This window comes from Zootoca vivipara, chromosome 11 (assembly GCF_965207765.1).
Source record: "Zootoca vivipara chromosome 11, rZooViv2.hap1.1, whole genome shotgun sequence".
In the NCBI taxonomy this organism is placed as follows: Eukaryota; Metazoa; Chordata; class Lepidosauria; order Squamata; family Lacertidae; genus Zootoca; species Zootoca vivipara.
In genome coordinates, this window is record NC_142594.1 from 11,839,087 (window position 1) to 11,866,976 (window position 27,890).

The 27,890-nt window shown below is 43.1% G+C and overlaps 2 protein-coding genes across 2 annotated transcripts; one reads left to right on the forward strand and one right to left on the reverse strand.

The window, feature by feature from the left end:
• The first annotated feature begins 567 nt into the window (after window positions 1-567).
• SNRPD1 (small nuclear ribonucleoprotein D1 polypeptide) lies at window positions 568-5,561 on the forward strand. Its single transcript, XM_035129487.3, has 4 exons — window positions 568-743; window positions 3,134-3,210; window positions 4,458-4,649; window positions 5,391-5,561. Exons 1-4 carry the CDS (start codon window positions 730-732, stop codon window positions 5,465-5,467), a joined length of 360 nt encoding a protein of 119 aa, XP_034985378.1. The 5' UTR covers window positions 568-729; the 3' UTR covers window positions 5,468-5,561.
• On the reverse strand, window positions 5,179-27,878 carry SLC6A20 (solute carrier family 6 member 20). The gene is made up of 11 exons (XM_035129486.3): window positions 27,620-27,878; window positions 19,114-19,254; window positions 16,535-16,626; window positions 13,812-14,039; window positions 13,407-13,517; window positions 11,645-11,886; window positions 10,921-11,083; window positions 9,588-9,792; window positions 8,997-9,156; window positions 8,594-8,759; window positions 5,179-7,092 (listed from the first exon to the last, which is right to left on the reverse strand). The coding sequence occupies exons 1-11, from the start codon at window positions 27,738-27,740 to the stop codon at window positions 6,964-6,966; spliced, it is 1,758 nt and encodes a 585-aa protein (XP_034985377.1). The 5' UTR covers window positions 27,741-27,878; the 3' UTR covers window positions 5,179-6,963.
• Window positions 27,879-27,890: the final 12 nt, after the last annotated feature.

The window sequence follows — 27,890 nt, forward strand, 5'->3', positions numbered from 1 at the left end:
AACCTATCGGTGAAATCCCCATGCAGGGAATCGTCAGAAGACTTGCAGTGTGTGCACTTTGCATGCCACTGACTACCGCCACAAAGTTACAGTGGACAAAATAACGTGATGAAAGCCATTCCTTTTATAGGTGTCTTTATTTCCATGTAATAACAGTTCTGTTGACATATATTTTATGGGTTAGCCCCCACAGCTGAACAGTTTGTGACCCTCACTGTGGACCTATTACGTCAGCTTTCACTCCTTAGGAGAGTAGTAAGCAAATTCAACTGGTTGAACTGAAGATTTAATAACGCATCTGTCATGCGGGGGGGACAAACCGGTGAGGTTCAAAACTTGCCCTAGTCGTAATGGCAGGCGGCTACTCTGTCTCCCTCATCAGATTCAAAAGTCTACTTTTTCTTCAGCTTCCTCCTCCGCATCCTTTCCTTCCACTCGCGACGACTCTTCCGAGCCTGAAGGTGGCGATCGCTCCCGGCAAACTTCCTCTTCCCGCCCATGTGCTTTCCACTTCCGGGGCTTAGAACCGAGCAAGGGGCGGGGCTTCCGGCCATTCACAGCGCGCTCCTGAGGGGTTCTCTTCGGCAGCGTCGTCGGGAGCGGCCTAGTTTTCGGCTGCCTGCCCCTGCTCCTCCTCCGCGCTCGGTTCTCTTCCGCACCCCCTCTCCTTCTCGCCTACGCCCCGGGGGAAGCTGCGGCCTCAGGTTCGCGCCCGACGCCTTTGCCGCCATGAAGCTCGTGAGGTAAAAGAGCGAGCGCGTGGCCGGGGAGGGAAGGAGCGGGAAAAGACGTTGGGCAGACGCTGCTAGGGCCTGGGCGCGTCGTAGCTCGCGCGGCGCGTTCCTCCCAAGCACCTTTGCGCCCCGCTGCCGCTGCTGCGCCCCCGCCTCCACGCAGCACCATCTCACGCGACGGTTCCTCCCCCCCCCCGCGCATTTTCCCGCCTCTGGCCTTTGTCATATAGCAGGTGTGGACGGTGGGGTGTTGCTTGCTTGCTTTGTTTTTTATTTAGGGGTGAGGTGCATAGCCTCCAACACTAACCCGATAAACATAGGGACGTCCTATTCCTTTTTTAAAATAATAACTTTCATTAGTTTTCAATTACAACAATCCAATAATAGCCTCGTCATAACAATGCCAAATCATAATACAATTAATATCAATCATTGAGATGGCAAATTAAACAATTAAGGTGCCCCCCCACGTACTGGAATTAACGCTTTGATTATTTTCTTTGTTTCTGTGTTCCAAAATCTTATAAATATCAATTATGCTCCAGTCCACATACCAATCTGGGACGTCCTATTCTGTAATAATAATAATAATTTCATTATTTATACCCCACCCATCTGACTTGCAGTTTCCCTAGCCATTCTGGGATGTTTCCAGAATGTAGGGGGGACGATGACAAAAAACATTACATTATCTATAAAAAACACCTTACCTATACAGGGATGTCTTCTGAAGGTTGTTTAGCTTCTTGTTTCCTTGGCTTGGGGGATGCACAACTCCATGCCCTTCAATATTTATCCCATGAAAATAGGGACATTCTGTTCCATAATAATAATAATAATAATAATAATAGAAATAATTTTATTACTTATATCCCGCCGATCTGACTGAGTTGCCCCAGCTGCTCTGGGTGGCTTCCAAAATGTAGGGGGCGGGAACCATAATAAAGAGTTAGACATAAAAAAAACTTATCTATACAGAGTTGTCCTCAAATGTATTCTAAAGGTTATTTAGTTACTTATCTCCTTGATTCAGGACAGGAGTCACATAACTCCATACCCTCCAACATTCCTTCGATCAAAGTGTCCTCAGGAAAAGTGGGACATTCCGAGATCAAATCAGAAACCAGGATGGCTTCTGTAAATCCAGGACTGTCCCTGGAAAATTGGGGCAATTGGAGGGTCTGGAGGTGGGGTTGGGATTGAGTTATTTTTGAAAGGTGGGACCCCTACCCCCAAATGAATAAATGAAAATTTGCAGTGCTTCCTTCCCCCTTTGTAGTTTTAGGTTATGAACCTTCATGAGACATGGATGAAGGGCACTGTACAAATTTAGTAAATAATAATCAATAATCGACAAGTTGCCTAATAAAAATTGTTCTCTGGGCAGCAGTAAAATGGCTAGCCCATTTGCAAAACGATCTGGCATGGTTTCAGGTGCGAAGGGGGAACCTGCTAATGATAAGCCAAAACTGGCCAGGTTGCTGTAGTTTTGCAGAGACTGTAATAAAATGCTGTTGATAACAAAATATGTATTTTTAAAGGCCTGGGAGAATATTAAATCCCTGCCTGGTGCTGATAGGAGCTGAGGTAAGCCTTTCCAGGGTGAATATTCCATAAGTGGGGGCACTGCGAGAAAGGCCATCCTGCTTGTAACTTTTCTTCTAGGCTTCTTTATGAGGGTACGTTTGGAGAAAGGCCAGTTGATGGACTAGTGGAGAGTGGGCCAGGCTGTCCATAGGGGTCCATAGGGGAGGGTGGGGCCCCAGGGCAAATTGCACTTGTTGCAGGGCTCTCCAGAGCACCTGCTTCTGCCCCTCCTCTTAATGGCACACCCCTCTTTAATTAAAATTGTTTTGTTGCGACTTTCTCTCCAAGTGAGTCCTTTTTCAGGGCAAGACATTCTGAATGAAGTTATTCTTGAGAGCAAGGGGGAGCGAGTGCCACTGCTGCCTCTGCATTACCAGCCAGAAAACAAAAGTAAACCAGCGACAGGTGTGCAGTGCATTGCCCTGACCCTATGCAGGGCCCCTTGAAACATGGATATCAAAACAGTCGTCCCAATTATGTACTATGTACTATGTACTCCCGTACTATGGAGTCAGCACTGGATATGGGAGTTTAGATACTGTGTGCTCTCAAACTTCCACAGCTGCCTCTCCTTTTTTAAACCATATCCACTTAATCATACTTGCTGGACTGGAGAATCCTTAATTTCCACAGATAGATCTCATTGGGACCAATATGCTTGCCTGTCGTTAAGTTATCCATTGGCTTGTGGGGTGGTCCAGAAATAATTGTGCATTTTTTAAATGTAGCAGACAAAGGTCTCTATAATTTTAGCACTTGTAAGTACCAGCGCATTGAGCTGGAAATGTTATTGTTTCATTTATGTATTGCAGGTTTCTAATGAAACTTAGTCATGAAACTGTAACCATAGAACTGAAGAATGGGACCCAAGTACATGGAACTATCACAGGTATGGGATTTGGGATATCTTAAATGCTAAATTCCTTTTGTGAAACATTAGGCAGTTCTTCTAGTCTTTCATTTAAATGTTTGAACAGTCCACCTTTCTCAAGAAATTCAGATATGCCTAGGTGCACCATCCCATCTTCTTCCCCAAAATCTGTGAATCAGGTTAGGTTAATGAAGGCTACTCCACTGAGTTTCATAGCACAACAGAGGGGGAGGTTTTTCCTTATTGAAATCCAGTGCATTGAAACTACCGTATATCACACTGGCTCTCAGAGTATGCATTTTTTGCTCTGCTATAATGGTTGCATAGCTGATGTTAAATAGAGCTAAGTGATGGGGGTGAGAGGTGGTTGTTTAATGACTTACAACTTGTTTGTGCAAACAGTGTAACTTGCCTAGGTGACATCTGTCTGTATATACTGACGTCTTCATTTATATCACCAGAATAAGGGAGAGGGATAATGCTTTGAACTATGAGTGCATACATTAGTTATATCGAAGTTATATCTGCAGTATGCAGAGGTAATAGTGAATTGCCTCTGCACTGTGACTGAATACTACCCTGTTTCTCATATTTTAAGACATACCCATAAAATAAGCCATAGCAGGATTTTTAAGCATTCAAGGAATATAAGCCATACCCCGAAAATAAGACAGTGATAGGCGCAGCAGCAATGCCGGCCGCGGCAGGAGGAGGAGGAAAAAAATAAGACATCCCTTGAAAATAAGCCATAGTGGTTTTTTTTGAGGAAAAAATAAATATAAGACGTGTCTTATAATATGAGAAACACGGTAAAAGGGTCCGAAGGTCTGGGCAATGCAGATAAAATGATTTAAATATAATTAGCTTTTTAGGAAGTGTATTTTTCTTCTGGTTTTGAGTAGCACTTTTTCTACAGCTGTGCTATGATGACTACACATGTAGGACATTGATTTTGCTTTCCCACTGTAAAGCATTTAATCTCTCTTAGACGGCATGGCAAATGCAAACCTTATACTACTCTCCATTTAGAAACTATGTACCGTATTTTTCAGTCTATAAGACACCCCCATGTATAAGACACCCCCTATTTTGGATGGGCACAGTTTATGAAAATGGGGGGAGATGGCCCCATGTATAAGACACCCCCTAATTTTTGACATTTTAAAGGAAAAACCCTAGTCTTATACACAGAAAAATATGGTAATTATTAATATAAGTCTCTTTGAAAACAGTGTAGAGGAAGCTTTCTGTTCTTTATGTTTCAGGAGTGGATGTTAGTATGAATACACATCTTAAAGCTGTAAAGATGACTCTGAAGAACAGAGAACCTGTCCAGCTGGAGACGTTAAGTATTCGAGGCAACAATATTAGGTATTTCATTCTGCCAGATAGTTTGCCTCTGGATACCTTGCTGGTGGATGTTGAACCAAAAGTCAAATCCAAGAAAAGGGAAGCAGGTTAGTGATTTGATTTCAAACCACCAAGAATGTATTTGCTATGTATACATGAGCACTTCAGTTTGCCCTCAATCATACTTAATTGCAATATGAATTCTCATGAGGGGCTTTTGGAGGGGAGGCAGTGGTTGGTTGTGCAGGAGGGAGCCAGGAAAGCCTTGTAAGACAAGCATATTACTGGATCTAACCCTGAACCTTTGTGGCACCAACAAATCCAGTGTTACCCATTTCATATTGCCAGGTTTAAATATATTTGGTAGGAAGGGATATGAAAATGTTCATGTTGAACAATAAAGTTGTTCATGTTACACTCTGAAGCCACCAGTTTCCTGTGGGCAAAATTCTTAATTCTGTTGCTCTTAAAACAATGAAATCTATTGGAGGAACTAATCTGTTCTGGAATCTATCCTTGTCCCCAAAAGGAGATGTGGAGTTTACAGACTTTATTCCTGCTTAACGTATTTATTTGGGCTTTGACAAAAACAGCAGCACCTACCTACTTGTAATGGTGCTCACAACACGTAACACATCTTTTTGAGTTATTTAATAAATTGATTTGTTATCCCAAGTGGGAAACAGAACAGTAGCTGTATACCATTTTGTAACCAAATTACTAAGATTACTTCAATAAAAAGTTAAAACAAAATGTTAAAATGATAGGTGTTTTGCATCTAAAATCTGGTGTAACATTTATACTGCTTTTCCAAGTTTTTGAAGGAAGTTTTTTGTGTTTGTGTTCAGTTGCAGGGAGAGGACGTGGGAGAGGACGTGGGAGAGGCAGAGCACGTGGCAGGGGGAGAGGAGGTCCAAGACGATAATTTCTTTATAGTCACTGAAAATGTCGGGCAACTTTGGATATTTTTTGTACAGGTTTTGTTTCATTGTCCATTTTTAATAAACAAATGTGGAGAATGTTGTGTCAGTTAAGGTCAAGTTACATACTTCAATCTTATTGGAATTTTGATTATACATGCCTTTGTAACCTCTAGTACTGTTCAACCCAAACTTTAACTTCCTTAAATTGGTATATACTAAAATTTATTCAAAATTCCTACAAAAATATGGCATGTGCTCATTGTGGTGTAGCCCTTATTCCTGCCACATATTCTGTTCTGACAAAAGACCTTGCATTTGTTTGTGTTTTCAACATTGCTTGAAATTACGTACACCTTCAGTTTCAACTAATATTTTGAGTATATTTCTTTTAAGTTTTTGCCTGGAATAATGGATGTAGGCTGTTAAATATTAAATCAGCATTTACATACATTGGTGAATTTAATTGAAAGGAGTTTGGCATAGAAAGTGAAACTGCATTACTGATGGAAAAACCTATAACTTCCGGGAACTTCTAAATTTCACACCAATATTTGAAGTACTTTTTCAGCCTTACTGATAATACATACATGATCGATGCGTAACCTACAAGCATTTGTTAAAAGCCTGAGAATATCCACTTTCATTAAAAAAAAAATGTTCAGCTTTTACTCTTTTAGAGATTAAAACTTTGTCAACACTTGATCATGGTTCAGGAACAGAAATTCAGTAAAAAGAACACCTGACTTTTTAAATCTTTTGTGGCTTGTCTGCACTCATGTTTATCATGTGGTAATGTTAAAAATATTGAATAATGTGGCACTATGTGCTACCAAGAACTTTAATGCACACATTACCTTGATATAACTAAAATGTCGAGTCTTGAGTTCCCCAGCTCGTGCAACAGGTCCAGCGTAGCTCTTACTTTTAACAGCCCAAACCCCCTCTCCTTTAAGGCACCTCTAGAAAAGTGGGGAAATTCATTTGAGTGATTCATCTTGGAAACTGCTCTTTACATTGCATATAAACATTGCTAGCTGATTACTGAGCTTATATCGCTTCTAAAGAAGCCTCCAAGCACCTACTAAAATATAGATCCCATGAATAATACAAATAACATGGTCAAACTGCATTATACATGGAAAACTTATTTGTGCACGTTGCAGCTTTTTTGCAGTGCAAGCCTTTCTTCCTGTACTTCAGATGCAGTAGGAATACACTTCTATTAAAGTGAAGATTGTTCAGAAGAAGGCAGAGGGAGTTGACCAATATATACTGTGCACAGTCCAAGGTGTTTGTGAGCCATCATGTTGCGTTCGTACCCCTCAAGAGACAATTTTAAATCTTCCATCTGCTATAGGACAGTTCTCTTGACCATTCGTTGGTAAGACAGTAGTAAAATTCTGTGTGCTTGTTAATCGTTGCAGGTTATTGCTGTTCTAGTTGTCAAGGTTGGTTTGCAAAAGTTGCAGCTGTTGATGAAGTTCTCACAAGTCCAGAACTAAGGATTTGTTCTTTTAATTATAAAAGTTACTAATGCTCCCAGTGGTATGCACAAAGTGGAGGCGGCAACAAGCAGCCCAATAACTGCTAGGGCACCACTTGGGTAATCTTTTGTAACCAGCTGACCCTGCAAGAGAGAGATGACCAGATGTAATACAAAAGTCCATTAATGCCGATGTGTGCTACTGTGCAAATTTAGGATTGGTGGGAGGCACTTTTTTTCAGAGCTTTCACAGTGAGTATCTCATCTTTGATGCTTCCTAGCAGAAATACTTAAAATTGCAACACATTCCCCAAATGCTAGTTTCTCATAACTAGCATATTTAAGTGACTGCTTTGACACATAGGTTTGAGCCAGGCATCCCCAAACTCGGCCCTACAGATGTTTTGGGACTACAACTCCCATCAACCCTAGCAAACAGGGCCAGTGGTCAGGGATGATGGGGATTGTAGTCCCAAAACATCTGGAGGGCCGAGTTTGGGGATGCCTGGGCTATGTACAGCAAGGCCTTTAAGTGAGCAGAGGGCATGTAAAGTTTCATCTGACCACTGTTCTCTAAATATGCAACATGCCAACAGCTAATACTTCTGTAACATAAGTTTCGTATCTACAGCTGTGTTCTGATTTTTTAAAATTTGAAAACCTAAAATTACATTTCTGTAGGGATGTAACAAATTACATTTTAACTTCAAACTTTGATTTGGTTCATATCTCATGAAAACTAAGTTTGTCTTAAACTATGGTTCGGTCCTGAACATGTCTTCTTGCCCATGCTGTGCAGGTCTTATTGCATCTTCTCTCCTTCCCCCTCCCAGAGACAGCTCAGACAACAAGTATGGCTTGTTTTTTCTTCCTAACCAGTACTGATTTTTCATTGAAAGAAACGAACCCTGATCCAGGTTTGGATAACCTGACAAACCATAGCATGGCTTGTTTGAATCACATGGGAGGAAGGAAAGTCGTGCAGAGGATCTCATGTTCATGATTAAGCCAATGAGATGCAAACCAGCTCTGTCAAATTATAGCTTTCCTCGTTTTGTAAAACCTCAGGTGGAGTTTGAATTGTAATCATTGAACCTGAACATATGTATGCTGTGAATTGTTTCAGCAGGGGGAGCCTTCAAATTGTATTTTATTCTACACCCTAAGCTGCTTTGAAGCTTACTGGAGCTGTTTTTATTAATGCTCCTCAAAGTGGCTGTGGTGTAAGCCATTCCAGAACCCTGGCTGCTAATACATCTTTTCTGCAAGAGGACATGAAAACAGCTTCAGTATGGTCTAAAGATAGCTAGAGCAGTGCTTTATGTAGAAGATTGTGATTATTTAACTTGACAAGTATTCAGCATGTATCTCATACTCATACTGTAGGTCTAATAGAGTGATTAAAACTTAACACGACTAAAGCCTATTGAGACCTATTATAAAGGGTAGTTTTCTGAACCTTGTTAATACCGTAAGAAACCTTTTTTGGAATTCTGATTATTTAACATTTGCCATGAAATTTATACCCTAAACATAGTTAAATGCAGCAGTTGGTATTTTTAAAGTTACTAATTATGAATGCCTTCCTCCTACCCGTACTTCCAGCTACCAGTGGGTAAGGAAAAAATTGCAATGAGTAAAATACCTCTGTTGCATCCCAGGCTTGGTATTGCAATGTCCCTGTTCTGATGTAGTCTGTGATGTAAAATATAAAGAGGCTTACAATCAACACAGGACTAACGAAAGCCCACATAATCTTCCAGTACCAGCTTGGTTTATGTCCGCTCATCACAGAAAGGTCTTTAGAAAATCTATCAAAGAAAGAAAAGCACACAATTGGTTAGTTCGTTTTTTTAACAATACATTGTTTTGGATCGAAATTGTAACTGCCAAGGAAAATAAGTTCTGTGGTTAAGATTGTTGAAATAGCGTAGAAGGAATATGGTTCTGGTGTGCAGAAAGTGTTGCACAAGTTTGAGGTAATAGCTGCTGAATCTACTGGATAAGTTATGACAATAAAATGTGATAGGATGTTCCCAAGTTCTTACCTTCTGAGTCCATATACGTAACAGACAGCCATGGTTTCCACCAGTACTATAAGTAGCAAGGAGAGTGTAGCTGCGTAATCGTTGAAGATATCAAACCAGTAGTTGCCAGCTTCCAAGGTGAATGCTAGGCCAACTAAAAAGTTGATAATGCATACACCTCCTGTAAGAAAAAGGTAGTTTGAGTTTAAGCTGTAAATTAAATAAGGCATGGATTTGTGCCTTTTGAGGTCAACTAATTTTAGGTTGGCTTTACTGCAGCACAGTGGTGGAAAGTTGCTTGTTCATAGGCCTAATTTTACATTCCATCATTGGGACCAAGTGGCCATTTCTACTACCGTGTCAGGCACATGCTAGTCTTCAGATTCAAGCTGTGTACAGTATGAATTTCAGCATCTTTCGCTGCTTTGGAAGGGAATCTGATACACTGTACTTGGGCACTCCCAATCCCTTCTGAAAGCACAACGGGAAGGTGCCAAAGGTAAAGCCATAGCTGCAAAGGAACATTGTTCTTTTGCAACTGCAGATTTACCTTTCCTACACCTTGGTTGACTCTCCCTTGAAGTCCATTGGGTGCACTTAAGTGGTAATCACCTGATATCATCTCTCTAGGCACATGGGAGGTAATGAACTTGCTGTCAGTCAAAGGAGTAAGAATGGCTGCCGTGTTCCCCAGCATGCTGCCTATTCCCAACATCAGCAACATAAAGAAATACAGCACTGAGTACAGCTGTGAGACTTCCATGTTCTTTATTGCTTCAGAATACACTATGAATGCCAGTCCGGTACCCTGAACAGCCTGTTGGAGAGAGAAAACAGAAAATGACCAGACTTGCGGAGAATGCATTGCTATGCAGAAAACAAATGGTTCACACAAAAAGGGGGCGTCATGCATGCAATTCCTTGCTGTGTCAACCACTGCTTTCCGCCATTCCCATCAATGGCTTGTACACAAGTTCATCGCAAATCAAGATATCTGAAGCTCTGGCTATGCGGATAGTAGGTACAGGAGTAGACAGATTGTTATCGCATTGAGAGAGATCCAGCTATCCATCCCAGTCGGGGAGATTTTGTGTCATATCACCACACTTGTTTCAGTTACAATAGCTTCCAATTCACTTCCAAGCTTGTCATTCGCTCTAAAGTTCTAAATGCGGAGCATCAGCTTCCTTCCATATGTACAACTCTGATAATGACACATTCCAGTGCAAATTTGGTGGCCCCAACTTCAATCAGTCAAACTTAACTACTTAGGCATACAACACATACCTTGTTAACCATTGATTTCTATAGAACTGAGTTGCCACTAAGTGTTGGATGACTCCCTTGCATTGTCATTCAACAGGCCATTGAACATTATGACATGCAAGCAAAATAGCTGTGTAGGTTGTTGCTAAACAAAAATGGCTTGGCACTTCTGCAGTCAGCAGTCGCAATGGCAGCTGTAGGAACATTTGCTGAAGCTAGGTCCCAGGTTGCCATATGTGGAATAATCTATAGGCAGATTTTTAAGCTATTGCTTCAAAAGGCAGCAAAATTAAGTGGTGTATGCCATATACAATTTTCACCAGAGGCGCTGTGTGTGTGTAATATTTATGTCCTGCCTTTCTTCCACAGAATGAAAGAAGGCATACCTAGATTTCCTAGGTATTCATTTTTATTTGCTACATTTGCATCTTCCCTTTCCTCCAAACGCCTCAAGGTGGCATGTATGTTCCACTTTGTGAAGCAGGCTACCCTGAAAGTGACAGGTCACCCAATGAACATTTTGCCTAAGTGAGGATTTGAACTCCAGACTCCTGTCCAGACCTGGTTCCACACTAACCACTACACCATTGAAGCACTGACCACAAGGTTCTTTCATTGTGTCCCTCAGTTCTCAAAATGTGTGCCGAGTCAAACTATTTTTAAAAAAGTTGCAGCTCACTGTGTCTAATTCTGCTTCCAAACTGCAGTTCTTAATCTGCGGCAACAGTTCTGCATATTCACTGGGGTGAGTGGATGCTAGGAAATGCTTCATATCTTCAAGGTTTTCCATTGTTAATGATCCTTCTTCCAGGTCGAAAAAATTTGTCAGCATCAATATCACCCTGCACAATAGATTGAAATACAATTATTTTAAATAAAGCAACAATATTTTGAACAGCAACAACACATAAATATTTTCAAATTGTAATTTCTGGCAGATGGGGGGGGGGGAAATCTTTTTAAAAAATAATGAGAGTGCATTTTAAGAAACACAAAATTTGAAGAAGTTGAAACCAGATACTTCTTAAATTCATTTTAAAGACAAGGGACCAGATTTGAACTAAGAGCAATAAATTGTAAAGCAATTTTCAACTGAGTAGTGTAAGCAGGCAATTGTTTCTGTTAGCACCATTACTGTAACATTTACTAAACAGTGTAACTGAAAGATCTTCTGCATGGGATCCTGAACCATCCAAGGGCTCTCCCATCACCCCCAGGCAGACAAAACTCAAAAATCACATGGGATGAGCCTATTCACATAAAAAGATTTCAGATGAATGCCAGTCATGACTAGTAACAGTTAAAAAGAAAATCCTGGAGTAAAAATAAAAACAAAAATTGTGTTGACTACAATGCATTTTCAGTTACAAAGAAAAGGTAATTGAATTAGATGCCGCACTTACTTGCTCATGCAGTTTTCATAGTTGAAAGTTGCCTTAAAGCCATAAATGGAGAAAGTCACAATGCTGGCAAATATCGAGGTGGTGCTGTTTATCAATGAAACGATGATGGCATGTCGTTCACAGTTGTTTTTTGGATCATTGTAGCTGGCAAATGCTATCAAGCTGCCAAAACCAAGTCCAAGGGAGAAAAATATCTGAGTAGCTGCATTAATCCAGGTTTTTGGATTTGCTAGTTGCTCTAGCTGCAAGTCATAAACCAAGAAGGTGAACCGTGTAGCATTTTTAGAATTTTATTCTTACTAACATGCCTGTAAGATGAAACATTATGATACCCATTTTAATGGTTGTGGAACGGAGAAAGAAAGCTTTCCATCCTATCCAGTTATATCCTGTTACTTTTATGTATGTGTTATGATCTGGCAACACCTCTGGTGAATCAGACACGCCTTCAATTTTCTCAGTGTTTCCAGCCAAGGCACATAGCCGAACAACCATTTACAAAGTACGGAGCACCACATCTCAAAAGTCCAATTGAAAATGTTTGCTGCAAATGAGCCAAGGAAAACCAATTGCTAAAATGTGTTTAACTCCGTCTGAAGTAAAAAGAGAACCATTACAGCCAACATACAGAAGAAAATGGGGAAGGAATCTAATGAAATACAAGCTTACAATGGAACAATCTGAATGGGAATGGTTGCTCAAATTTGTCCCAGCAGCATTAATTGGTGTTAATCTTTCTCCCTCTTTATTTTCACACCTTTTCCTATTATTTCTATTTCATAAGCAAATTATAAAAACACAGTGATGAAACAAACAATGTCATTTTAATTTGGTTTTAAGCAGAAAAGCAGAGATGGTTTATGAGCAGGAAAAATGAAAGATCCAGTTTGTTTTTTTAAAACATAAGGCATGTTGGTATGTTGGGATCAATGGGACTTACTTCAAAGTAAGTGTCACATTGCAGCCATAGGACCAGTATAATTAGGCGGGTCCCAGATATCTGAGCATGGTGAGCAGTAACCATTCCAGATCTGTAAACTTTCCTGAGGACCCTTTCGCTTCTGCCATTACCAACCAATAATATTTAATACAACTCAGTTGTCATAGAGGCAATGTTATATTTTCCAGGAGATGTAGGACTTTAGCTCTCAGAGAGGTAGAGGAGTTTTAGTCCCAGGACATCTGGAGGACACCACATTGGATCTCCATGCTGTATAATCTTTTGTAATGTTACTCTGATTCTAATTTTCATGCCAGCAGAGCTGCCTGACTTACACCAATGAGAGGTTATGTGTCGTGCTACCGGCTGCATAATATTCCCTGTGCACATTTATCTTCCAAGAGGATTATATTTCAAAGTGTAACACAAAATTATAATCTCCAGTGGATTTCAAATGTCTCATGTATCTGGAGTAACAGAATTTAATTATTATAATAACACAATACAATACAATATAGATAAAAATGGAGTTGCCTGTATTACTATGTAGCTTGTGTTCCGTACAGATCAGGGTTTCCCCAAACTTGGGTCTCCAGCTGTTTTGGGACTACAATTCCCATCATCCCTGACCACTGGTCCTGCTAGTTTAGGATGACAGCGTTGTAGTCCAAAAACAGCTGGAGACCCAGATCATATTCACATGTACACTGTTGAATTTGGGCTCTTTGTTGGCCTAAGCTTCCATGATGAAAATACACATTTGGGAAGAACCTGCCTCAGTTTGTATAAGCATTTGTCTATAGCCATTTCGGGCATAGGTACCTTGGGTGTAAACATGTAGGTCAGCCCATTCGCAGCTCCATGGAGAGTTAAGCCTCTGATTAAGTATATGATGAGGACTACATACGGCAGAGTAGCCGTCACGTAAACAACCTGCAAATGAACAACGAAAGGCTTCATTTAGTAGAGCTGTGTGACACACTTGAGCTTTAGACTTTAGGGGTGCTCACGTTGCATTCGACAAGCGCACAATCTGCGTATCCATGTACGGTACACAAATAGTTGCCCCGTATACTCATACAGAGTCACATCTCGCCAGTTGAAAAGCCATGTTTTTTTCATCTGAGAATTAAACCCAAAGAAAAGTTTTTTAGAGATGCTTCCCTTCTGTCACTTTTTACTCAGTAAAGCTTATTTCTTCAAGAATAGCCGCAATAATCCTCCTACCTTGCCTGTGTGTTCTGTTCCTCTTAGAATACACAGATAGACCACCAGCCAAGCCAGGACCAGACAGGCTGCTTGCTCCCACTGGATGTTCCCATTTTCTTCGATGGACGGAGAAATGTTGAGGGTCTTTCGGTACCAAAAATACTGCGTGGGTGTTGCCTTCTCACACTCTTCCACGTAATCCGTGTGGTTAAGATTGAGTGGACAGTTTGCCCACGGCAAAGGATCCTTTGGATATGAAGCAGACATTATTCGGTACATTGAATTTCCCAAGTACCATGAGTCAGATCGTGACAAGGTCAGGTCACCAATGGGGAAGCCATTGCCCTCAAGGTGGTGCTGGACTAAAGTTCCCATCCTGCATGGCCAGCAATCAGGGATTATGGGAACTGTAGTCCAACAACTTCTGAAGGGCAACAGTTTCCCTGTCTGTGGGTTAAGGTGACATAGAACTGTGTGCAATGCTCCACATCAATGTGAGGTTATTGTGAGATTTATTAAACCATAAATCTCTTTCTCATCGAGCAATCTTCCTGCAGGGCAGTTTTCAAATCTAATTATGAAAGACAGGATGAGCAACGTGTTTTATAATATGTTCTAATAGCATTGGAACTATAGCATGGGTAAGATGGCATTCAATACTAGATCAACTTCTGATGGTTTAGGAAAAGGTCAGTTTTTCAGGTAAAATAGCCTTCTTAATTAAACGGAAAGCAAAGTAACGTGCAGCTGGTTCAAATAGACAGCGGCCTAATCAGCTCTTTGAAATCTTCAGCTCTTTCCGATTCTTATTTTCATACGAAACCACATCTTCAAAAAATAACCACCTCCTTTACTTTAACTCTGGGGTCAAGCTGACTGGCAATGTATTCCTATTTCCCATACAGTGGTACCTTGGTTTTAGAACAGCTTATTTTATGAACAACTTGGAAATAGAAAGCTGCACACCCAGAAGTAGGTGTTCCGGTTTGTGAACTTTGCCTTGGAAGCAGAATGTTTCCAAGCACAATTCAAAGTGTTGGTGCTGACCTTTAAAGCCCTAAACGGCCTCGGTCCAGTATACCTGAAGGAGCGTCTCCACCCCCACCGTTCTGCCCAGACACTGAGGTCCAGCACCGAGGGTCTTCTGGTGGTTCCCTCCCTGCGAGAAGCCAAGTTACAGGGCACCTGGCAAAGGGCCTTTTCAGTAGTGGCACCCACCCTGTGGAATGCCTTCTCACCAGATGTCAAAGAGAAAAACAACTACCAGACTTTTAGAAGACGTCTGAAGGCAGCCCTGTTTATGGAAGCTTTTAATGTTTAATAGATTATTGTATTTTAATGTCCTGTTGGAAGCCGTCCAGAGTGGCTGGGGAAACTCAGCCAGATGGGTGGGGTATAAATAATAAATTATTATTAAATTATTATAACATGTTCTGCTTCCTGTCAAGTGTGTTCCATTTGTAAATTGAGTCCCCCACTGCTAATCAGAGGCTTCCTGTTGAGTGTCGGCTGTGGACAGGCCCGGCTCTAGGGGTAGTCTCGGTGGCGCAGGGCGGTGGGTCGGTAGGAGGGCGCTGCGCGGCAAAGCCGTGCGGAAGCCATGCTGCGCGCTGCGCCCACCCACCAGGGTGGGGGCGCTGGAGCGATCTCCGCGCCACGGCACCACGGCGCCCGACTGGCTTGAGACGGCCCTGGCTGTGGAGTCCCGAGCACCCACGCAAGACAGAGGTGATATTTGGAGGTTTTGTTTTTGCTATTTTTTGCATTTTTGTGTGTGTGGCTTTTTCGCTTTTTCGACTGCAACTAGTTCTTCGTTTTATGGGACTGACTTGTGACTGTGGCTTTGCTTTTGTGACTGTGGCTTATGAGTTTGTTTTTGTGACTGTGTGGAACCCAGTTCAGCTACTAATTGACTGATTGTTTGACTGCAGAAATGCACGTAAGAAAGTTTTTTTAAAAATATGTTTTTATCACCTACAATACTGTCTTATTCATTTTATAGTACAGTACATTGATTATTGCTTTCATTTTATGGATCAGTGGCCTCGTTAGATAATAAAATTCATGTTAATTTGCTGTTTTAGGGGTTGTTTTTAAAAGTCTGGAACGGATCAATCCATTTTGCATTACTTTCTATGGGAAAGCACGCCTTGGTTTTAGATTGCTTTGGTTTTGGAACAGTCTTCTAAAACAGATTAAGTTTGGGAACCAAGGTACCACTGTATTACTGCTAAGCAATTCTGGTACACAGAGCAAATTGTAAAAGTATTACATCAACTCATATGTCTTCTAGGTGTCAATAGATGCCTCTGCTGCAGGGTGGGGTGATTGAAGCACCAATGTCAAATGCAAATCGACTGCTGGCTTGGACACTGCTGTTGTACATTATTGTACAATGAAATTCCCAAGTTCAGTGACACTGCGCAACTAGACTGCCTCAGGAACATCATAAAATGTGCTCCTTTGTCATACGAGCAAAATCCAATGTGTGATTCCGGGATAAATAATCTGAGAACACTTTAATTCCATGATTGCCCCCAATTAGAACAGCTTTTACAAGATGCAGCATCAATATTCTGCCCTGCTGATCATAAAACGGGTTTTGTTTTCAGCCAACATTTCACCAGAGAAGGCTTCTGCAACGACAGCTGCCAGACAGATTGGCTGAATTTTTGCAATCCTGGAAGGAAGGGAAACGATTGTGTGCGGCACTCAACTGCTGGAAGCATTTTCTTACCGACCTGAAATGAATGGAAGAGGTACCAGAATGCCCAGGCGTTTATAACGTTGTAGTACATAGAGAGGAAAAATGAAACGACAACACTGGCAATTCCTAAAAATAAAAGGAAAAAAGAGAGCTATAGCTTTCCCCATCAGAACCAACTAATTAAGTAGCTCAAGGAACATCCACACATATCATACTATGTCCTCACATAACCATGTCTAGCTTTAAATTTTACTCTCCAACATTTATCCGATGAAAATAGGGACATCCTATTATATCTGGAAGAATGCTCAGGAACATAAAGGTAAAGGGACCCCTGACCATTAGGTCCAGTCATGACTGACTCTGGGGTTGCGGTGCTCATCTCTCTCTATTGGCCGAGGGAGCCGGCGTACAGTTTCAGGTCATGTGGCCAGCATGACAAAGCCGTTTCTGGCGAACCAGAGCAGCACACGGAAACGGCGTTTACCTTCCCGCTGTAGCTGCACCTATTTATCTACTGTACTTTTGACGTGCTTTCGAACTGCTAGGTTGGCAGGAGCAGGGACCGAGCAACGGGAGCTCACCCCATTGCGGGGATTCAAACCGCCAACTCAGTGGGATTTAGTCCTGAGTAAAAATCCTTAGGATTGCAGTGTGAGGCCGCACAGTCTTGACCCAGTTACCTGGGAGTAAGCTCCATTGAATACAGTGGGACTTACTTCTCAGTAGACAGTGTCAGGCTCCATTTACAATAAAGGAATAAACAATCCACACACATTTCCTAAGAAATGGGTGACTGCGGAAGCATTGCACTTAAAGAATTTAAAGTGGATTGGTGACGTTTTCCTTCAAAATTATAGGGAGAGCTTCGTAGGCCAGCTTCACCATTTCCTTCATTTGGTGCAGGTATTTTATTTCCAGTATAAACAGGATTCCGATTTTGCACCTACACACCCCACTTTAAATTGTCCTCCAAGGGCAGGAAATAGAAAAACGGGGACATTTCAGGATCCAGTAAGAAACTGTGATGGCATCTGTAATTCTGGGACTGCCCCTGGAAAATTGAGATACTTGGAGGGTATTAGGTTTACCTGAGGTAGGACTAAGAGTGGAGAGTACAGCTTTTGACACTTTGGTTCCTGCCTCCCATTCTCTTTAGTTCCAGTGTTTAGGCCAGGCATAGGCAAAAATGGCCCTCCAGGTGTTTTGGGACTACAACTCCCATCATCCCTAGTTCAGGACCAGTGGTCAGGGATGATGGGAGTTGTAGTCCCAAGACATCTGGAGGGCCAAGTTTGCCTATGCCTGGTTTGGGCTGTAGGTGCTGTTGCTTATCTAGCCAAAACTGTGCCATCCATACACAAGAGAACATGGAGATTTAGGAACACAGGAAGCTGCCAAACACTGCATCAGACCATTGAGGACTTGCTTTAGGAGGGGAATAGGAAATGGGGGTAGGGAGAGTTTGGAACGGCACTCCATGCTGCAACATTCTGTTGCAGTTCCACTTGTAAAACTTATTACCCTATATATTGCTGCTGGCTATACACACCTGTACAGGTTTTTTTTTTGCCAGCAAGTCAAAGCATACTTGTAAATTTGTACTACTTGATTGATGAGTTGATGGTGGATGTGCCTGTATTAGCTTTCAATTTGTTCCTGGCCCAATTCAGATTCCTGATTTCAAGTTGGCATGCCAAAAATTACAAAATGGCATCGTTGCAAAGGCTGCCAGTTTGTTCTCTCTTGGTATTTGGATTGCAATTATTATATGCCTTTAAAAACATAGAAAAGGATCACAGCTATCTAAAATGGGCTGCCTGTTTCTGAAATTTGTAAGAATGGAAGATTCACACCTTGAGATTTCCAGAAGTGGGAAGCTCTATTCCTTCTCCCCTCCAGAAAAGATTAGGATGGGGAAGGTGAAAAGGGCAAGACGCTCACTCTTTTGGGGGACAGGGGAATAGTAGAGCAAATACTCCAGGCCTCGCACCCACACAGAAGGACCGCTTATCATTCTTGGTTCAGTTTCGCATTTGGTGTTTTTACTTGATGATGAAACATGTAAAAGGGTCTTAGGTGCAGTAGTGGTCACATGCACAGCAAACATATGAATTACATTCAAAGCACATGACTTCACCCAAAGAATCATGGGAACTGTAGTTTGATAAGTGTACTGAGAATGATAGGTATCTGGGCAAACTACAGTTCCCAAGATTCTTTGAGAGAATCCATGTGTTTCAAACACAGGGTGTGACTGTGACACACTGTACTGTAAATGAATCAAACATACTTTTTCTGCCTTTCAGTTTTAGAGACTTAGAAGCTTAAAACACTGCATGAGATGTCAAATATAGATGGTTTTGAAAGAATCATATGCATATTTAGTTTTTGTTCACCTGAGGGGGTATATGGCACCAACAGGTGGTGCATTTAGAAGATTGGGGGGGGGATCAGAATTCTTAAAAAATTCTGGTCTCTCAATATTCTTAAAAATTTCTGACAAGTTGTGTGCATGTCATTAAGAGGTCCTCTTTGTAGCGCATCAAACAAGCAGTAATAATTTGACAGGGAAATAGGAAAAATAGTTGCATAGATTTTAAAACAACGCACCAACCCCACAAAGGTAAGGACTTATCGCTTTCCATGCCCCAATGCTCCCTTGTCTCATGTGCTGTCCCACTGCCAACTCCAGGTACAATAGTGGCATGCCTTCCACAATTAACATGATCAGGTAGGGGATTAGAAATCCACCTGTAAGAGGAACAAAAGGGTTATATTTATTAAACAAATGGGTTTCGGAATGCGCTCACAAATCTTTTAATTAGGGGTGCTCGCGATACAACCGGTCAGGTCTAATATATTGCACTTTCAGTGTAAGAGAAGAAGCTCCCTTATGCTTTCACCATCTCCAGAATAAACTGCTTTCTGGTTTAAAACCCAGGCAAAGGGTCTTACCACACTATCTAGAGAGGAACACAGGAATACTGAAAATAAATGGGAGGAAATACAAAGAAGCGATTTCATCCAAACCTTTGCTGCACTAGCAACGTAACGTGTGAGGGTAACACACACTCCAAATGAACAAAATTCCAATTCCTACTATATTTCAGATCCCATGCAATTATAACATTAGGGTGCAATCTGATACATGTTCCCTAAGAAGGAAACTCTAATGAGTTTCATGGGGCTGATTCCCAGGAAAATGGATATAGGACTGTAGCCTAAGTCGAATAAGTTTATGTAAGAATTGGTGCCTGAATTGCTTTTTCTTTTCTTGTCACATTTTTCTTTTGTACTGTGTCTGTTAGATTATAAGTCTATGGAAAAGGCTTGTTTATTAAAAGTATTATTATTTTGAACAGCGCCTCAGAAAGTTTAGGCGATGATGATATCTCCCACAGCCTGTTTTGGTCGCCAGTGCCAGAATCATTTCCTGTAAACTAACTTGTACTCCAGATGTGATTAAGGAAAATCTTTCACACAGTTCAGACTAGTGACTGTTAAAGGATAACAAATTGCTTTAAAAAGCATTAAAATGTAACCAAGGGAAGAGAAAAAAAGATCAAGAGTACGGTGGCACTTAGAAGTCAACTAAAACTTCCAAAGGAAGTTTCTCCTTTAAAACAATGGATCTGACTTGTAGGGATGGGCCTGTCATTTTCAGTTTCCAGTCCTAAATTCATTTAACCAGATTCCCCACATCAGTTTGTGATGTGAATTAAATGGCACGTCAGTGCAAATTTATCCTGATAGGCTCATGTTCACATGCAATTTTGCCCAATATACTATACTACTTTTTTTGGCAAAGCAATTTCCCCCAAATATAATGCATTTTTTGTATATTATTTTCAGTCATAGTTTCATGTATATGCATGCTTCACCCTAGCATATCCAGTTTTGTACACATTACTGGGCTGGAGGACTGCATTGCAAATACCAGCAGTGTTTCGCTTATTGTATTGTTCTGGAAAGTATAAATTAGGTGGGTTTGCCTGAAGTGATGGGCAAACTCACCAGGTGTATGCTTTCCTACATGTTATGGGGAGAACTCACCCCAGAGATGCCATTTTGAACAGCACTCCGACAGCACATCTAACTTGCAGCGTAAAAAGGTTAAAAGGTACCCGACCGTAAGGTCCAGTTGCGGATGACTCTGGGGTTGCGCGTTCATCTTGGTCTATAGGCCAAGGGAGTCTGTGTTTGTCTGCAGACAGCTTCTGGGTCATGTGGCCAAGCATGACTAAGCCGCTTCTGGCGAACCAGAGCAACACACGGAAATGCTGTTTACCTTCCTGCCGGAGCAGTACCTATTTATCTACTTGCACTTTGATGTGCTTTCGAACTGCTAGGTTGGCAGGAGCTGGGACCAAGCAACGGGAGCTCACCCTGTTGCGGGGATTCAAACTGCCGACCTTCCGATTGGCAAGCCCCAGGCTCAGTGGTTTAGACCACAGTGGCACCCACATAACCTCTCAGAAAACCTCTAATCCAAACTTCTGTGTTTGACTTCGAGTCGCCATGTCTGACCAAATTTAAAACAGGGTTGTGGTTGTTTTTGCTGGGTGGGAGGTGGTATAAAAATGTTTCCCCGGTTTTCTTTTCAGAGCAGGCAAAAGTATTTCTGTAAATATCTATTATTTGGTGTTTAATCTCCAGCATTAACATTCCTTAAGAGGGGGGGGGGACTGTTGAGCACTAGAAATGAATGCAATCTGCATAGTAGCGGACGGAGAAAGTGAGGTGAATGCTCAGCCATAATCCGTTTTATTTCAGGGAATTAATATTTGCACTACTTGTGCCTTTTTATTAACAGCCCCTTTGTTTGAAACTTAGGTAACTTCCTCCTTGCATGGGGAATTCTCAAGCATCTAAGAGTCTCGGCGTTTTAGCAGAGCCCTTTTGTAACAGCAGGACCCTAAAAGAACGAACTAACAGTTTGGAGAGGGTTATCAGCTTCAAAACTTTGGAGATCTGTGACGGGTTACACGCTCAGCCTCTCTTGTTAAAAACAAATCATGGACCCTCTAGCCATCTGGACTTGGATCACTGAGCTAGGAGAGGAGGCTAACCTTCGCACCATACTGCTTTCCCAATGCAAATTGAAGCTGAAGCTGCCGTTTGCCCCAGTCAGGAAAGCTTTCAGGCAGGAAAGACCAGAAGCTGTTTTACACCCATTCAGACCATTTAGTTCAGTCTACACCAGTGTTTCCCAAACTTGGGTCTCCAGCTGCTTTTGGACTACAATTCCCATCATCCCTGATCACTGGCCTGGCTAGATAGGGGTGATGGGAGTTGTAGTCCAAAAGCAGCTGAAGACCCAAGTTTGGGAAACACTGGTCAACCCCGATTGGCAATGGCTCCAGGGTTTCAGGCAGAGGTTTCTTCCAGCCCTACCTGGGAGTTATGATAGCCATCGTCAGATATCTGGAGGGCTGTCAAATAGGAGATGGAACAAGCTTGTTTTCTCCTGCTAGGACCAACAGCTTCAAATTACAAGAAAGGAGATCCCAACTAAACACCAGGAAGAACTTTATGACAGTAAGAGCTGTTTGACAGTGGAATGGTCTCCCTCAGAAGGTGGTAGACTCCCCTGCCTTTGAGGTTTTTAATCTGAGGTGGATGCTTTAGCTGAGATTCCTGCATTGCAGGAGGTTGGACCAATGACCCTTGGGGTCCCTTCCAACTACAATTCTATTATTCTACCTGGTGATCCTAGGTATTAAACCTGGGATGTTCTGCATGCAAGACAGATGCTCTATCACTGAGACACAACCCCATCTGTGGGTCCTTTTAGCCCAGAGCCATTTAAGGCTTTATGGGTACAAACTAGCACTTGGCATTGGGCCCCAGGACTAATTGGTAGCCAGTGCAGTTGGGCCAGAATCGGTGTGATATGTTCAAACCATCTTGCCCTGATGAGCAACCTGGCCACTTAATTCTGCACCAGCTGAAGTTTCCGAACCGTCTTCAGAGGCAGCCCCACACATCACCTGTTGCAGTAATCTAACCTTGAGGTTACCAGAGCATAGATGACGGAAGTTAGGCTATCCCTGTACAGATAGAGGAGCACCTGGACCACCAACTGAAGTTGATGGAAAGCACTCTGGTCCATTGAGGCCTCATGAGCCTCAAGCAACAGCAAAGAATCCAGAAGTAACCCCACACTGTGTACCTGCTCCTTCAGAGGGAATGTAACCCCATCAAGAGCAGGTCACCCCCCCCCATCTGGTCTAGGGAACCACCCACTAACAGGGTCTTATCTTATCTGGATTGAGCTTCAGTTTGTTGGCTCTCACCCATTACTGAGGCTAGACAATGGTCCAGCACTTCCACTGCCTCACCTGCAGATGTAAAGGAGAAACAGAGCTGAGTGTCATCAGCATATTGCTAACAACATACCCCAAAACTCCAGATGACCCCCCTCAGTGGTTTCATGTAGATGTTAAATAGCATAGGGGTTAAAATTGAGCCCTGAAGAACTCCACATTGAGGGATTCATGTATTCCCCAAGCATCACCTTCTGGGAATGACAGTCCAAGTAGGACAGGAACCACCGCAAAGTGGTGCCACCCACTGTCACTTGGACACCTGCTCCAGAAGGATACCATGCTTGATTGTACCAAAAGCCACTGAGATGTTGCAGAGAATTAAGGGACACATTTTCCTTCAGGACACATCTCCTGAAAGAGGCCTTTATACAGGGCGACCAAAGCAGTTTCTGGGCCAAAACTGGGCCTAAACCCTGATTGAAATGGATCTAGAAAATCAGTTTCCCCCAAGAGCACCTGGATCTGCTCCACTATTGCCACACCCTGACTTTGTAAGGCAAGGTACAGCACAAATGGCTGTTATGACACCTCAGTATGGTGTCACAGGGCTGCCTTCAGGTGGGCAAATCTGTCCTGGTTTATCATTTTTCCAGTTCTAAGCTCCGTTCTCCACATTTCTGCAAGGGTTTGCGTTTAAAAACAACAACCACAAAGTCCTAATGAAAACTCACCAGCAGTTTAGCAAAGCCTTTTGTATGCAATTTTGCCTGATACACAATTATTTGCAAGCAATTCCCCCCCCCAATGTAATGATTTGCTATGTTATTTTCACGAACGTATACAATTTTTAAAATGCACAGTTTAAATGCAAATCATGTAGGTTTGCATTAAAATCCAAAGTGAACGGAATTTCCCCCTCGTCCCTTGGACTTGCACACAGCAGGATGTATTACATCTCCAACAACATGTTTGGTATTTTTTCTTCCTTGCAGAGTACAAGTTGGATGCCTTTGAAGCTGTGCTTCAGCAGGTCAGGGCTGTGATCTGGTGTGCTTGGAGTACTGGGCTGGACAGGACGGCTGTGTTGGCCCAGCGAAGATATGGCTTATCCCCAGCACCAGTGGAAAACAAAAGTATCCTGGTGGGATGTTATAACTTGATGCAATCCAGATCACAAGGGTGGATGAAGCAATCACTCAAAGCTGACACAAGATGCCACAGTCCACCAACACTTTTAAAGGGCAATCTATACCAGTGGGAATGTTGTCCCTGAATGCAGATGGAAGATGCATTGCTTTGCTTATCATCACATAGCCTCCCAACATTTCCGCGATGAAAATAGGGATGCCCTATTCCGTAATAATAATTTTACTATTTATACCAGGCATCCCCAAACTTCGGCCCTCCAGATGTTTTGGCCTACAACTCCCATCATCCCTAGCTAAGAGGACCAGTGGTCAAGGATGATGGGAATTGTAGTCCAAAACATCTGGAGGGCCGAAGTTTGGGGATGCCTGATTTATACCCTGCCCATCTGACTGGGTTGCCCCAGCCACTCTGGGTGGCTTCCAACACATATAAAAACATAATAAAACATTTTTTAAAAACTTCCCTATAGAGGGCTGCCTTCAGATGTCTTCTAAATGTTGTATAGTTACATTTCTCCTTGGCTCGGTGTGTGTGTGTGTGTGTGTGTGTGTGTGTGTGTGTGTGTGTGTGTGTCACATAACTCCATACCCTCCAATATTTCTCTGCTCAAACAAGGGACATGCTAAGGAAAAGTGGTGCATTCTGGGAACAAATCAGAAACCGGGGTGGCTTCTGTAAATCCAGGGCTGTCCCTGGAAAACAGGGGCAATTGGAGGGTCTGCATTCAATCAAAAGATATTTTTTTTAAAAGGTTCCCAGCATACAGGCATATTCACCGAAATTCAACAATGACGAAAGAATCAAAACTCAGGATACAGACACACTCAACACACTCCAAAAGAAGAAACCAACACAGGCAAAATACAGGTGCTTGTTGCTCTTATTGGGCAGTTCAGAGCAGCAATGTCAAGTGAAAAGGTTAAAAATGGAGACCTCAATGGATGTCTTAAAGCAGTGATGTGGAATATCACCGGGGTGTGTGTGTCCTCCAGGCCAGGACTCTCCCCGGGCCATGTCCCCTTTCATTTGGTCCTGCTTTGCATCCTCATTGAGTGTTTTTGCCTGGCTGGAATATACCATTGGACAGAGAGGGGCATCTTAGTGTGTGTAGAACTACCTTACTGTACAAAGGCAAAATTTGCATTCATCGTTTGGCTCATTTTTGCCTCTGAAGGCCCACCAGAAGTCTTCCCAGAAGGAAATGCTGCCCTTGAACTGAAAATGGGTTGTCCCCGTCCCCCCACTTTGAGGTAAAAAAAAAAAAAAGTAAGCTCTGATCATAGCTCTCTCATACCATCACCATACATGGTTTGGCCCTCAGCGCCAGTTTCCCCCATGTTAGCATGACTGACTGCTATTCTATCCTATGTAAAAGTCCTGCATTTGGGAACATCTGTACACAACCTGAAGGAGCGTATCCACCCCCATCGTTCTGCCCGGGCACAGAGGTCCAGCGCCAAGGGTCTTCTGGCGGTTCCCTCGCTACGAGAAGCCAAGTTACAGGGAACCAGGCAGAGGGCCTTCTCGGTAGTGGCACCCACCCTGTGGAATGCCCTCCCACCAGAGGTCAAAGAGAACAACAATTACCAGACCTTTAGAAGGCATCTCAAGGCAGCCCTGTTTAGGGAAACTTTTAATGTTTGATGGATTTCTGTATTTTAATGTTTTGTTGGAAGCCGCCCAGAGTGGCTGGGGAAACCCGGCCAGATGGGCGGGGTATAAATAATAAATTGTTGTTGTTGTTGTTGTTGTTGTTGTTGTTGTTGTTGTTGTTTGTTGTTATAACCCAAGGCAGTACAGCTCAGCGATGCCCCTTCTCCTTCATAACCTTCAGGACACAATTTGGTGGCCTGTAGGGGAAGGAAGCGATGCAGAATGGGATGAACAGAAAGGCCTGCAGAGAAGGGGCATGAGAACCACACTTGAGAAGTTTCAAGGGCCTTTCTCTAGTCATGTATAGAACGAGCTATTGGTTTCCATCCCTTGTTCGTCATGAATAATGGGATTCTGCTGCAACGTATCTTCTTGTTCCCTATGTCAGGGACTGCCAACTTTTTGAGGCATATAGGTAAAGGTAAAGGTAAAGGTAAAGGGGCCCCTGACCATCAGGTCCAGTCGTGGCCGACTCTGGGGTTGCAGCGCTCATCTTGCTCTATAGGCTGAGGGAGCCGGCGTTTGTCCGCAGACAGCTTCTGGGTCATGTGGCCAGCATGACAAAGCTGCTTCTGGCGAACCAGAGCAGCACACGGAAACGCCGTTGACCTTCCCGCCAGAGCGGTCCCTATTTATCTACTTGCACTTTGATGTGCTTTCAAACTGCTAGGTGGGCAGGAGCTGGGACCGAGTAACGGGAGCTCACCCCGTTGCAGGGATACGAACCGCCGACCTTCTGATCAGCAAGCCCTAGACTCTGTGGTTTAACCCACAGCGCACCTTGCACATATTGCAGCCACACTCTAGGTCTTCCCACCACCACCACCACCTGCAATTAGTCTTGAAAAACTATTTTTGCTTCCCCTCCCCAAGTTGTGTGTTTGAGAGGGAGACACAGAGCGAGATCTTCTGGGAGAGGATAGCTGGGATGGCAAGAGAACTTTCTTCCAAGTCTAATTGTCAGGGGAGAAGGGGCTCCTAGGTCCAACCCCTCAAATTGCCACTCCTCTGATGAAACTCAGCTGTTATACTGACGTCAACAGATGGGTTTCTGTCAATCCTAATTTCTGTGGCAAGTAGTTGATAGGTACAGGACTCTGTAGATGCCAAGGAAGGCCTCTCTGGGCGCATGTGCCACACTAAAGGTAAAGGTACCCCTGACTATTAGGTCCAGTCGTGACCTAATGTGCGCTCATCTCGCATTATTGGCCGAGGGAGCCGGCGTACAGCTTCCAGGTCATGTGGCCAGCATGACAAAGCCGCTTCTGGCAAACCAGAGCAGCACATGGAAACGCCGTTTACCTTCCCGCTGTAGCGGTTCCTATTTATCTACTTGCACCTTGACGTGCTTTCGAACTGCTAGGTTGGCAGGAGCTGGGACCAAGCAACGGGAGCTCACCCCGTCACAGGGATTTGAACCACCGACCTTCTGACCAGCAAGCCCTAGGCTCAGTGGTTTAACCCACAGCGCCACCTGGGTTTCTGTCAATCCTAATTTCTGTGGCGAGTAGTTGATAGGTACAGGATTCTGTAGATGCCAAGGAAGGCCTCTCTGGGCGCATGTGCCACACTAGGAACCCATGAAATGACATGCATCTGTAAGAAAGAGAAGTGGCTCTCCACTGGCACGTAAAAACCACCCATGACTTTAGGAGGATGCAGCTGTTCAACTCACCTCAGTTACCACGAGAGACTCTGTCAGAACTGACAGCACAACAATAATATACCTCAGGCACCAGGTTAAAGTTTAAAGGAACAAAACCTTGGCTGCAGACGTACAGTTTTAAGTCCTACTCTGGAACTCAACTGAGGAAGGAAAGAGCATGTGGAAAGGAGAGCTGGTGAACATCAGAGGATGCTGAGACCTTGGGCTATTGCTCTTTACCCACCTTAAAATATAACATCTCATTTCTTTCTCAACCTGAGGGATCCTACCCAGCGTCCAACACTATTCTGAAAAAGACAATCCGGCTTCGGAAATCAAGGTGCTTGAATGCCGATCCTATGCTCAGAGGAAACTCCAGGAACTCAAGGAACATGCTTACCTCCTCCGTGCATCTGGCATAAATAGGGAAAGCGCCACACATTCCCCAGTCCCACTGCATAGGAAATGCAGGCAAAGACAAACTGCCAGGGGTTGTCCCATAACGGCCGGGCTTTCTCCATTTCTGCTCTGTGGTGCTGGGCTGCGTACGGCGGAGCGTGCCTTTGCCTTCCCTCCTTCAGGTGCTCCTCAAGCCCTGCTGGAGACGCACGCAAGCGCCTCGAACCAACTCCAAAGAGAACATGCTTGCCAATTGCCAGCCAAGCTTTTTA